Here is a 12686-nt window from a genome sequence, read left to right as displayed (position 1 = left end):
AGGCATTGAAAGCTGACGCACACGTCCCGTGGTAAACAGATGTATGTTTTATCGAGGGCCACCATCTCCACGCCTATGTGCATTTCCAGCTGGACTTGGTTGACAAGGAACCTAAAAGTTTGTCGACTTGCAAAACTTTCTGAGGCTTTTGTGTCCTGGTCTATAAGGAAGTGAGGAGGTCACAGTCGTAAAAAGCCTGTTGAATTTGGAAAACATGATGCTTTCTGGAAGGACGAATGTTCCTGAATAATTCACGGGTGAATGCTGTTAACTTTGGCGTCATTTACTCTACCAAATTATTATTATTATTAGTGTGATGTAATAGAAAGTAATTCCCCGGAATTGGGATTTGGTTTTGTGTTTGTAACAGAGGGATTGGTCAGAGCGACAGCCGACTTTGGCCTGACACATACGAAAAATGTGGCGCATTTACAATAGCTTAGTAAACAAACTATCTCACAAGTAAAGGAAAGCAATGGCGAAACACTTCCCATGTAATCTTTATAAACCCACAGCTTCATGCCTGAAGTACCTTATGCTAAGAGAAAAAATGCTTTAAATTTGACGCAAAATATTTATTTGGATGATTCCACTTGCGAACTGGTTTAGTGTTAACATAGAACGAATGTTTGGTTAAAGCTAACTTTTTCAATTAGGAATATTATACAGTGATAAGCTAAATATGCATGTTCACCGAAAAATGAACTATATTTTACTTCAAAAAACTCAAATTCGTTAAGGTACGATTCCTCTACTCTATCAATCTATAAACAACTTGTTTCACATCAGGAAGTGGCTCCTAGATATCAAGCACCATATACGCCTCTCTCTTCTAACTCGTATGTCTTACTCTGTAAACCTTGACAACTCCTTTAATCCTTGTCCCGGCACACGTCTCCAATATCGCCTTGTTTCGGCAAATAGTAACTGTCTACTCAATTTCCAAACAGTCAACAACACATCCTTTCTCGGTAAAAGCTGACCAAACACAACTTGTATAACTCCATCTTTTCCTGGCTTCTCCAGTCGGAAGTTTTTCGTCAAAAAGCACAAATAGAATATGACTTGACCATAGTCATGGAATCCTTCATGAACAACTAAATCAATCATATTATTTATCGGTATAAATGTGTTGCTGCTTTGAAATGGTAATAGTTTATGCGAATCTAATTGAGCACCAATTCCTTTCATGATCGTCAACGTATCTAGAGGCTCCTGGACAAAGAATAACAACACGATTGCAGCCATTTGGATCATTATCACAGTAATGTTGTGCCATACAGTGATTGACTGGTAGTACTTAACGGCCGAAATAATGAGGCTAATAGTGAAGCCGCATAAAAGCCAATATCGAGCTCGACATATTATTGGTGGAGTTCTTTGCTTGACGGAAAATTTCAACACGTTTAACGACTTTATTGGTGTTGCATTGTGCTCGAGGGAAGGAGTGATCTCCAACACGTAATCTTTGAGTGATGACATCAAGATTGCATCATATAGCCATTATTCGGCCAAAGTGAAAAATATAATTATAATGCATTGGAAAATTGTTTTAACAGGTTGTGCCGCACGAAGTTCTATTTATAGAGGTAGAGGTTTTGTAATAATTTTCGCACGTGTAATTTCATTTTTGACTTCTTTTTTAAACCAGAGTCTTTTACACAAATTTCAACGATGCTTGATATCATCAATGGTTCCAACGACAGTTTCATTCTTTCTCAACTCCTTTCTCCTTTCAGCCGTTGTCATTGCTTTTGATCCAGTAAACCCGGTTCGGATTTCAATTTCCCGTCTCCTATTAGCCTCAGCATCTTCTTTGAATGCCTTCTCCCTTTCAATCGCAATGGCATTCATACTTTGTTCATGCTCTAATCTCACCTTCTTCAACTCTTCATTATATTGTTCGATTGTCTTTATTTCGTTATTAGTTGCTTCACAATATTTTTTGAAATCAACAGGAAGCTTCCTCTTCAACGCTAGTTCAATCACTTCGGGATACTTTCTCTCCTCCAACACAAACTTTGACTTGATTTGCTTTCTCGTGCGATGAGGGTACAATTGTGAGATTAAGGAAAAATCGGTACCGAACATACTCAAGGCTTGATAAAATTCATTTAATTCATCTGGCGTCCACTTGTCAGTGTATGTTCTCTTGCTGTAGGTTGTAGATGTGACTGGATTTGCAAAGGGATTCGAATCTTCTACTGTACGTCCAGACGCATCAGCTCGAGGCTTCACAACAACGGCGGATTCCTCATTGTAGCCAATTTTTCCGTCAACTAATGTAAGCTGCAACGCTGACGATGAAGACGGTGCCTCCTCTTCAAAATTTAGTACATCTGGTCCACGTTTTGCTTTCTTACCTTCCTTTTCATGCTGAATCTCTTCGTCAGTTTTACCTTCATTTTTCAATGTGGCCTCTTCTAAAGAGATTCGTTCTTGTCTTGCCCTTATTCTATCCAATTTCCTTTGCATTTTCTTCTGTTTCAATTGAGCCTCTGCTTCTTGCGCTAGTTTGAAACTAGAGCTGACATCACCAATTTTCAAAGTTGGTTTACATAAATCAGCCATTGTCATGCCTTCATAGTTGAAATTAAGTTCCCCATACAACTCCAAATCTTCGTCTTTAATACCCGATGGAATCTGACTGATGCTGGTTACTGTTGTGACTAAATTGTCTGGTGCAATAGGAACCAAATCATCCAACGGCTCATCTGCTACCCTCGTGAATCCGTCCTCTTGCTTGATTTCTGGTTTCGGAGCATTTGGACGTCTAAATTTGCGTAACTTGTTAGTCCTAGGATCAATCCCCACAACAAACTCCTTACTGACTATATTCACATCTTCTTTACGGTCAAGAGGCAGTGGTGGAGACCCAGCCTCGGGTTCATTCATTATCATACTCAACGGAGCAGCAGATTTCCTTAATGCGGGGAACAAGTGACTAACATTTGAATTCAATATCCTCGAAGTGGTAGTTGTCGAGGATGATGATGAGGATGAGGGTACTGATGGGGAATGGGCAGTATTATGAGCTGTTGGAACAGGCACGACCAGTGAAGGCTTGAGAGCTGGTGCAGTGACAGGTGCAGCTACTGAAGCCCTCTTTGTATTCCGAGTACTCACCAGCGACCTCCTTCTCTTGCCGGTTTTGGGTGGTTGTGGCACTACGATTCTAGCAGCTGCTGATTGTGTATCTTCATGACCTGGCCGATGAGAGACTGAAGCAGATCGACTTCTGAAACCTGGATTGATTCCAGATAACCTTCGCGATGAGGCTCTCCGTAGGCTTTGTGCATGCTCTTTAAGTGCCTCATCTTCCTCGTCAGAGCTATCCGCAATGGCCGAATCCTGGGGCTTCAGATCGTCTATTGGATCCACGGCATCATCTAAGGCTACCAGTCTATTAATAGTCCCCTTGATACTAAAAGATGTACGGGGTTTTACCACTTGTGTGGTAGGAGGAGTATCTAGCTGATCTGATAAGGGTTTGGTGCGTGTTTCTGATGCACTAGATTGACTTTTCTGGGAAGGCTCGGGAGTGGCTGTTGCTTTGGGGTTTGCTTTCTTCCTAACTGGATTCTTTAACTTTGGAGCAAACTGACTTCCTTTCTTGACCAAACTACTCATTGTTGATAGCTGACTTGTGTATAAAGTGTGCTTTCTATCTCTCTAGTCTCGTTTCCCTTTTTTTCCTCTTCTCTTGTTTATATTTTTTTTGTTCTTTATTTTCTATGTACGTCTTCTTACCCAAATGGCTACATCAAAGTATACGTGGTCCGCCAACAATGCGGATGATTGGGTTTTGAAATTAGGTTTTATTGGCGAAGGGTTTGCTGCTTCCACGAGTAGTGGCGCGTTAATTGGGTACTCTTTGCAGAATGTATCAGTTCCTATAATCAGCATAGACCTGGCTCACGAGACTAGCATCAATGACATGAAAGTGATTAATGAAAATTTAATAGCAACTTGTTCCACCGATGGTATCAAAGTTTGGGACATTAGAACATGCAGTCAGGAAGCAAGCTTGGGCAATGGGAAGTCAAATTTTTTATCACTAGCCTCGCAAGGTGATTATTCATTGGCTGGGGGTACGGAGCTTTTAGGTGCCGATGCTGAGGTGCATATTTGGGATTTGAGAAACCCAGCCGAAGTGGTCAAATCTTTTGTTGATTCACACCATGATGATGTTACTGCGCTTGAATTTCATCCAACTTTGAACAATTACTTGATGTCAGGTTCAACAGATGGATACGTTAACATTTACGACCTATCAAAATCTGACGAGGATGACGCATTGCATCAGGTTATTAATTTCGGGTCAGTGCATTCGTGCCATTTCGTAACGGAGAAAAGAATTTCGGTGTTAACTCATATTGAAACTCTCTTGTTTCACGACTTAAACGACACAAATTACGAGGAGTTGGTGAGCCCCAAGTTTGATGATAGAGGAGACTTGAGGCAGCAATGGGCAGACAATGAGTATGTCATAGATGTTTATCCAAGTGGGTATGCAGCATATGGAGCAAATTCAAGCAGCAATTTATTTATCATACCGTTCAACCCCAAGAAAGAAAAATTTAAAGACTCAAAAACTGTTAATTTACCGGGAGGGCACGGTGAAGAAGTAGTGAGAGATGTTATAATCAAGCCAAATACGACACAATGTTTGACCTGTGGTGAAGATGGCAAAATCAAGCTATGGGAGTTGCCGGAGACGCTCAAACATTATTCAATCGGAACTGCTCCTCCTGTCGCAATCAGCAAAGCCAAGAGTAAGAAGGACACTAAAAAGCATCACAAAAAGGAACATAAAAACAAGAGTCGAAGATTCAATCCTTATTAAAATTTATACAAAAAGTTTAAAACCTTTTGATAATATCTTCAACAACCTCATTCGTAGATGATTGACCACCCAAATCTGGTGTCTTGATTTTATCTTCAGCCAAGTTTGCGTCAACAGCTTCATAGATTTTTGCGGCAGCTTCTGCGTGACCCATGAACTCCAACATCAAAGCAGTAGACCTTATGGTAGCGATTGGATTTGAAATACCCTTTCCTTCAATATCTGGAGCAGATCCGTGGCAAGGTTCACCAATAGCAAATGAATCACCAACGTTAGCTGAAGGAACTACACCCAAGGATCCAACCAAGGCAGCGGCGCCATCACTCAAAATGTCACCATATAAATTTGGTGCAACAACGACGTCGAAAACTTCTGGATCTCTAAACATTTTATAGACCATTGAATCAACAATTTGCTCCTTGTATTCAACATCCTTGTACTTATCCTTGTTTGCATCGTAGACTTCCCTACAAGATTCACGGAACAAACCGTCGGATTGGGACAAAACATTTGACTTGTGGGTGACTGTAACTGATGGCGACGTGTGAAGTTGATCACTTGATGCTGATGCGTCTCTAATAGCTTGTCTTTGAACAGCAATATCAAAGGCCATCTTGGCAATTCTTTTCAGCGCAGTTTCGGTGATTCTCTTGATTGCCTCGGCAACTTTGGTTCCATCTTCTTTTTCGTAAGTTTTTTCATCCTTGACATACAAATCTTCAGTATTCTCACGAACAATGACCATATCAACTGGTCTTCCAATTCCTCTGACCGATTTCACTGGACGTACATTGGCATAGAGGCCCAACTTTTTTCTTAAGGCGACAATTGGGGATGAGTATCCAGCTACTTTTGTAGTTGGGGAAGAAACAGCACCAAACAAGGCACCATCACATTCATTTTTCAAGGTATCTACCGTTTTCTCTGGCAATGCAGTTCCAGTTTTTTTGAACAATTCATAACCAGCATCCAATTGGACAAACTCAAATTGCAAGTCGTATTTGGAAGGTAAGCTTTCTAACACCTTTTGTCCAGCCGGGATCACTTCTCTTCCGATTCCGTCACCGGGGATTAACCCAATTTTAATCGTTTTAAACGCAGGAGCGGTGGTTGAAAAGCAACGCATTGATGATTTGACTGCCAACATTGCAAAATGTCTTTCTACTTAATGTCTTTTTGTTTAGGAGGAAAGAAGATGTTAAAATCATTGGGTGAAAAAATAAAAGAGAATAAAAAAATATTTGGACGCAATTCGGGTGCGCGGTTAACTAACTGAGCCTGACACAAAATTGATTAGGCACTTCATTTGCCGTGGTGAGTCAGAGAAGAAAAAAAAGCAGAAAAGGATGAAGCCGAGTGCGGTGAGGATCATCGAAGTTCTGCTAGGTTCGGAAACTATACTGTCTACATTCCAAGCGTTTTCATAGGGATCAATCTGCTGTTCCCCAAAACTCAAACAAAGCTTAATTATATACAAGTCGTTAAATGTTTCGTGCTATATATTGTTAGGCGGCTCTTAGTTCTCTTCAACCTTGACAACACCAACCTTGGCGGGTCTCAAAACTCTATTTTTCAAAGTGTAACCTGTTTGTTGGACAAAGAATACAGAACCAGGTTCCTTATCAGGCTGAGCGATTTCAAAAGTAGCCTCGTGTAAGTTGGGATCGAATTTCTCTCCCAATGGCTCAATTTTCTCAATGCCGTGCTTCTTCAATGTCTTTTCAAAGACATTTCTTGTCATATCCACTCCATCATACAAGTTTTTCACCTCTTCATTGGCTTTGAGGGTGTCCTCCTTCACATGGTCCAATGCCAAATTGAAATTATCTACTGACTCTAATAAATCTTTTGCAAGCTTTTGTAAAGCAAAATCTTTCGCATTTTGCACCTCCTTCTTTGTTGTTTCTTGCAAACTGTGGAAATCAGCTTTGGCTCTGGCGTAATGGTTCTTCATAAGGGCCAAATCTTTGTCCTTCTTCTCTAATTTCTCTCTCAACTCCTTGGTTTCAGGATTTTCGGCAGCCTCGGTAGCTTCTGTCTCCTTTGAAGTAGCACTTTCAGTCTCTACCTTCTCATTTGTTTTGCCAGTGGCATCTTCATTCGATTCCTGTGTTGCGGTGTCTTTTGCCTCTTGTTTTGTAGAATTGAAACGAACAAATTGCTGACGTGGGATATAGACTGATGGTCTGAGTGTAGGATAGATTACACCAACACGAGTTTGAATCGTCCTCCTTATTGATTGCAGCAAAGCTCTTTGCATTGTTGTCGTGAATTTGAGATGATGAAGAAGCAAGTCTTGAACTGTTATTTATTGAACAGTGCGAAAAATTTTCTAAACTGTTCTTCGAAAACGGTAGCGCTGATGGTAGAACATTGTAAAGAAACTTTCTAGAAGTCTTACGGGAGATTGTCTCTAACGTTAATGGCACCATGGAAACGTCTTGCTTATTCTCATAGAGGTGCTTCTGTGATAAGGACGATTCTCTTACTTCTGATTTAATGCGCTCAATAGCTCTTCTCCGTCTTTGCGCGAGAGAGGACTTAGAAATATAATCGATAGCAGAGAGTATTACTACATTCCTCAATTCCTGTGCCATGTCTCTATTACACTATAGCAAGGGATTTCGCTTTACCGACCAGAGCAACTTGCTGCAATTGGTGTCCCAAACCTTAACTTTAAAATTGGAATGGATGAAAACGAAAAACAGAGAAAAAAAAAAATTTCAGTCCAACCCAACTGAAACCAGAGACAACTAATTAACCATGTTCAAGTTACCGACTCGTTGGTTGTCCGTAGGGAGACCTCTCCTATCTCAAGCTAGCTCCTTGAAAAGCACAGCCTTGGGCCCAAAGCTTGCAGCCAAACAATTTATAGATCCCGGAACCCCTCAAAAGAAGGAGCGAAAGTTGAGAAGAAGAGAGAAAAGATTAAAGAAACAAATCGTACGAGATGTCAACACCTTGAAACAGTATGACGCAAAGAATGTCCCATTTCAGGTAGACCCGGTCTTGGGAGATTCCAAGTGCCAATTTTTCACTCGAATCATGCAAAAAGTTGAAGACCAGGATTCAAACTTGGCTCATGGCGTCGATAGAACAGAAATGGAGAAGCTTTTGTACGCAGCAGAGAAATTGTCCCTCGAAAATACATCAACCAATGAAGAAATACGTGGAGAGGTTCAGCGTGTTGAAGAAAATAAAAAGAGTGCCGTGTTGACTATATTGAATTTGAGAAACACCAACAGTAAGGATAAGAAGAAGTTGGCAATCATGTATGCACGCGAGGAATTGCAGAGAGAACCAGGTGACACGGCATCACCCGAGGTTCAAGCTGCAGTAATGACTGTCAAGATACACTTTGGAATGAGGCACGTAAAGGAAAACAAAAATGATCATGCCACTACTGAAATTGTCAGGGAGTTGGTTCAGTATAGACAAAAGATTTTACGTTACTTGAAACGGAAGGATCCAAAAAAGTACTATTATGCATTAGCTAAATTGGGGTTGACGGATGATGTTATTAGCGCCGAGTTCAACATGGGAAGGCAATACTTACAAGACTACAAAGTATGGGGCGATAAGGTGCTCGTTAAGGAAACTCAAAGCGCAAAGAGAAAGAACTTGAAGGTCAAGAAGCTTAGAGACAGAGTTAGTGAGTATCACGATTTGGCAAAAAGAAACTACGAGATCATGCAAAAAGAGAATCTTCTCTAGGGTCACATCTGTATATATATATATTAGTCCGTTTTGTTGAATAAAGACTTGTTAATATTAACTGGCTCTTTTGGTATCACCTCTTTCTGGCGTAGTATGGGGTCCCAGACTTCGAACACCTTGCTTGAAAGAGTTTCATTCTCCTTTGATTTCTCATCTAATGATTGGAGCATATCGTCATTGTCTTTGCACAACTGTTCATAAATCAATTTGAGCTTTCCTAATACATCTTCCTTTTCACTTAGCACTATCGAGCTCATGATATTTTCAGCAGACAATTTATCAATCTGCACTTGTTTCTCTTCGTTTACATATCCGCCTCTCCGCTTCCTTTCCTGAGCGAGATATATTAGTTCATCCAACTCATCCAATTGTCGCGGCAAAGAGTTTTCTTCGTATATGTGATTAAACTCAGTCACTGTGCTATCATGAAGATATTCTTGAAGCCGGGTTACCCCAGTTTGCAATTTCGCTGCGCCTGCCTCTGATTCCATGATATGCGGGTAACATTGCTTGATCTGCTCCTTAGAAAATGATGTCTTGAGTACCTGTTCAACTGCTCTCCTCCCAAGTACTTGAAGCCTCTGAAATCTAACTCTAGGTGCCGAATCCATTTTCAAAGTAAAGTTGCAAGAGATAGGTAGGCATGTGGCTTTTGTATTTTTGTTTACACTTTTTTTTGGTAGCCCATGCGAAGCAAAGAAGAAAAAAAAAACTAGAAGTAATTAGAACGCCGGATCAACTTTTCCCCATTAGTAACCAGATACCATCCATGTCAGACCCAAGACAGTTAATAGCTGAAGCAGAGAAGCTACTCAAGCCTCAGCTGGGATTTTTTCTGTTTATCTCAGGATCATCACAATCGATCCGTAAGGAAGACGCAACCGATTTATACATTCAAGCGGCAAATAGCTATCGGTTGAAGAAGGACTTCAATCAGGCAGGTAATCAGTTCTTGAAAGCTGCAGAAATACAACAGAGCTTAAATAACTACAATGATGCTGCTAATCATTTAGTGGAGGCTTACAAGTGCTACAAATCGACCTCCCCCACAAATGCGATTGATGCCTTGTCGCAAGCAATTCACATCTTTTTGACTCAAAATGGACAATTTAGAAGAGCTGCTAATTTTACTATGGACTTGGCTGAATTGTATGAAAGCGTGGGAGATACTACGAATGCCATTAAAAGTTACGAGCAGGCTGGTGACTACTTTACTACAGATAATGCCGAAGCACTCTCAAATAAGGCATTCCTCAAATGTGCAGACTTATCAGCCGCAAATAATGAGTACAAGAAAGCCATTGAGTTGTATGATATCGTAATAAAGAACCTGTTGAACAACTCATTGACAAAGTGGAGCTTGAAGGATTACTTTTTCAAATCTTTGTTGTGTGTTTTGTGCACCGAGGATGTAGTCGAGGCTGAAAAGAGAATGGAAAAATATTCTCAAGATGACCCTAATTGGCCAGAAACAAGAGAGTACAAGTTGATTGAGGCGTTATTAGAGAGTATTAAAAATGGCGATGTCGAAGATTATTCGGATAAAGTTTTTGAGTATGACAAGTTCAGTAAACTTGATAAATTGAAGACCCAATTGTTATTGAAGATCAAGACATCAGTCGTTGAGAACGACGAGGTCGATATTTTATAGGTTCCACATTTGTAGCTTTAATGAAAGTCTCCATTAAGATACACTTAAATATTTTTATAAATACGGGCATAAAGGTAAACACAGAAATAACTAGACTCATAATAAATTTGGGTTCACGTGCGTGTGTTGGTCCCTACATTATTTATTTCTCTTGAACATCTCCCCGTAAGAAGGAACACTAACCCTTTCATACCGAGCTTTTGTCCAACGTCTGATGGCTTTACCCTTCCAAGTCAAGAAAATGTAACTTCCATTAACGATTACTGAAAGAGCAAACATGGCATAAGTAGTTTTCATCAAACCTTCTGCAGCAATCCATGGAGAAATAGCGAAAGAGAATCCCATACCAATCATATTTCTAATGAACAAAATCAACACAAGAGATTCACTGGCTAATTTCTCATAGCACTCGACAGCGTAAACCAAACAGATTGCTCCCGACGAACTCATGGCAAAACCCATTAATCCCTGACCTACAACAACTGAGATGGCCCAGTGACTTCCATAATAAGATCCCAAACCGTATGCCAAAATGCCCGCGGCATTGAAAACTGTTGGTACAAGCATTGTGTGCAATCTATGTTCTGGTTCCATGATACCATTGTTGCGTCCAGCCATTTTGATAGCGAACCAGTCGACAAATGGTCCTCCGTAAAACATACCAATCACGTTACCAATGAAAAGACCCATTGTTGTCAAACCAACATTATTCACACTAAAATTATAAGGCTCAGCTGAATATATTGCTGATTGCGTATTTATAACAAGAGATAACCAAAACATCTGGAACCCGTAGATCATACCACTCCAAACAACAGCGGGAAATGCGACTAAATAGAAAGGTCTCAAGAAAATACACAACCAAGATCTCGTATCGTTGTGCTCAGTGTGATACAACTTGTGCCTTTGCCAGTATGTCAACTTGACTTGATCTTGGTCTTCTGGACTGGAGTTGACAAGTACATCAATGTTGTCCTTTTGTTCGCTTGAAACCAATTCGGCAGATTTTCCAGTTTCATGAGACTTGATTTGGGCAAGAATCTCCTCCTCCAACTCTTCTTCCTCGTTCTTGGAACGTCTGAATGTAGTTTCTTCCATCCAGAAAAACTGAAGTGCTAGTAATGGAATGTAAATCACGATTTGAATATAGTAGCACCAACTCCAATCCATGCTGTCTGCAATGTATCCAGCTGCGACTGGGCCCAAGTCAGTACCTCCATAAAGCGCCAAAATTAGCGAGCTGAATGCAGTAGACCTCTCATGTTGGAAAAACAAATCGTTAGCTGAAATTTCAACCAATGTATCAACAGGGGATGCAGCCAAACCAGCCAAAATTCTGAAAGCGTGAAAGTACCCAATATTAGTGGACTGAGAACCCATAGCACAGGCAACAATCGCAAGGATAGTACCCAAATTATAGACAAACACCTTTCCCATTTTCAACCCAGTTGGCTGAATAAAACACACACCGACCCCTAATCCCAAGAAACCTAAAGCAACTGCAACACCGAGTTCGTTATAGGTTGTATTAAATTCAATTATCCAATCGGCAAACAAAGGCCCCATGAAACTCAATGTAAGGGCCAACATAAAAGCCCAGAACCAAATTAAAGCAAATTGCAAGTTTCTTTTCGTTTTGGACCATCTTAGTGGATCGTTAACATTGGAAGATGGTTGTGGATGCAAGATGATATTACCTTCACCCTTCTTCACATTTAAAGTACCATGCATATCAACAAGATGGACAGTCCCTGGCGGGAAATTGTAGTCATCGTGCGTTATCTCTTGTTTCTCTTCGTCTGACATAGTTCTATAAATTGTCTTTGAAAAAAGGAAATCATCTACAGCATCCAAAAATCAAGAGGATATGAGTCAACTTAAGTACTACCTTATGATACGACTTCTCGTTACGTCCTGATTCATTTTTTGGTGGTGGTGGTGGTGGTACGAGTGATTGTTTATTTTCTTAAGCGCGTAGTTAATCAAGTATGTGCGACATTCAACTCACTAGTTATGTTTGAAAAACTATTGAGATATGCCAAGCAATTCACCACCACAAAAAGTTTGTTTATCTTATCTCACCAAAAAAGACATACATAAATTTGCATAATGTAATACATTCGTATGTGTGTATCTGGTCAGGTGGGGATGTGAGTGGAGTGGGTGATACCTCTAACACACAAAACGCTTTTGCGGAATAAGAAAACAGTATTTCCAATTTCAAAAGATCTATCATTTCTGTCTTTCTAAATATCAAAGAAGGTTATCTTTATGTATTCAGTAAAGACACAGTGACCGAAACAGGGAAGTTTTACCGCACAATCACTAACAGCTGCTAATCCCACCGGCACATTCAGCGGCCTGTTACATCACCCTTTACAACACTCATAATTTTAATCATTGCAACAAGTAGGGACTCAAACAAGGTGGTCATCACTCGGGTACCAATACTGTAGGTTCCCCATACACTTG

The 12686-nt window shown here is 40.4% G+C and overlaps 9 protein-coding genes across 9 annotated transcripts; 3 read left to right on the top strand and 6 right to left on the bottom strand. All coding sequences in view use genetic code 12, as the record gives it.

Annotated features, from left to right (window-relative positions):
- Positions 1-846: 846 nt before the first annotated feature.
- CANMA_002948 (phosphatidylinositol N-acetylglucosaminyltransferase) lies at positions 847-1248 on the bottom strand (the record flags this gene model as incomplete). Its single annotated transcript, XM_051815073.1, has 1 exon — positions 847-1248. One exon carries the CDS (start codon positions 1246-1248, stop codon positions 847-849), a length of 402 nt encoding a protein of 133 aa, XP_051671589.1.
- A 420-nt stretch (positions 1249-1668) lies between these two features.
- On the bottom strand, positions 1669-3630 carry CANMA_002947 (transcription factor TFIIIB subunit; the record flags this gene model as incomplete). Its single annotated transcript, XM_051815072.1, has 1 exon — positions 1669-3630. One exon carries the CDS (start codon positions 3628-3630, stop codon positions 1669-1671), a length of 1962 nt encoding a protein of 653 aa, XP_051671588.1.
- Positions 3631-3754: 124 nt separating this feature from the next.
- CANMA_002946 (uncharacterized protein) lies at positions 3755-4846 on the top strand (the record flags this gene model as incomplete). The annotated part of the gene is made up of 1 exon (XM_051815071.1): positions 3755-4846. The coding sequence occupies one exon, from the start codon at positions 3755-3757 to the stop codon at positions 4844-4846; it is 1092 nt and encodes a 363-aa protein (XP_051671587.1).
- A 16-nt stretch (positions 4847-4862) lies between these two features.
- On the bottom strand, positions 4863-5993 carry LYS12 (homoisocitrate dehydrogenase; the record flags this gene model as incomplete). The annotated part of the gene is made up of 1 exon (XM_051815069.1): positions 4863-5993. One exon carries the CDS (start codon positions 5991-5993, stop codon positions 4863-4865), a length of 1131 nt encoding a protein of 376 aa, XP_051671586.1.
- A 369-nt stretch (positions 5994-6362) lies between these two features.
- Positions 6363-7106, bottom strand: MGE1 (Mge1p; the record flags this gene model as incomplete). Its single annotated transcript, XM_051815068.1, has 1 exon — positions 6363-7106. One exon carries the CDS (start codon positions 7104-7106, stop codon positions 6363-6365), a length of 744 nt encoding a protein of 247 aa, XP_051671585.1.
- Positions 7107-7609: 503 nt separating this feature from the next.
- Positions 7610-8560, top strand: CANMA_002943 (mitochondrial 37S ribosomal protein uS15m; the record flags this gene model as incomplete). The annotated part of the gene is made up of 1 exon (XM_051815067.1): positions 7610-8560. One exon carries the CDS (start codon positions 7610-7612, stop codon positions 8558-8560), a length of 951 nt encoding a protein of 316 aa, XP_051671584.1.
- A 23-nt stretch (positions 8561-8583) lies between these two features.
- Positions 8584-9174, bottom strand: CANMA_002942 (MIND complex subunit; the record flags this gene model as incomplete). Its single annotated transcript, XM_051815066.1, has 1 exon — positions 8584-9174. The coding sequence occupies one exon, from the start codon at positions 9172-9174 to the stop codon at positions 8584-8586; it is 591 nt and encodes a 196-aa protein (XP_051671583.1).
- Positions 9175-9332: 158 nt separating this feature from the next.
- CANMA_002941 (uncharacterized protein) lies at positions 9333-10214 on the top strand (the record flags this gene model as incomplete). The annotated part of the gene is made up of 1 exon (XM_051815065.1): positions 9333-10214. One exon carries the CDS (start codon positions 9333-9335, stop codon positions 10212-10214), a length of 882 nt encoding a protein of 293 aa, XP_051671582.1.
- A 138-nt stretch (positions 10215-10352) lies between these two features.
- On the bottom strand, positions 10353-12020 carry CANMA_002940 (uncharacterized protein; the record flags this gene model as incomplete). The annotated part of the gene is made up of 1 exon (XM_051815064.1): positions 10353-12020. The coding sequence occupies one exon, from the start codon at positions 12018-12020 to the stop codon at positions 10353-10355; it is 1668 nt and encodes a 555-aa protein (XP_051671581.1).
- Between the last annotated feature and the right edge of the window lie 666 nt (positions 12021-12686).

The sequence above is a fragment of the Candida margitis genome (assembly GCF_024628925.1).
Source record: "Candida margitis strain CBS 14175 chromosome Unknown scaffold4, whole genome shotgun sequence".
Taxonomy (NCBI): Eukaryota; Fungi; Ascomycota; class Pichiomycetes; order Serinales; family Debaryomycetaceae; genus Lodderomyces; species Lodderomyces margitis.
The sequence above is the reverse complement of the archived record's forward strand: the minus strand, read 5'-3'. Positions and strand labels throughout refer to the sequence as shown.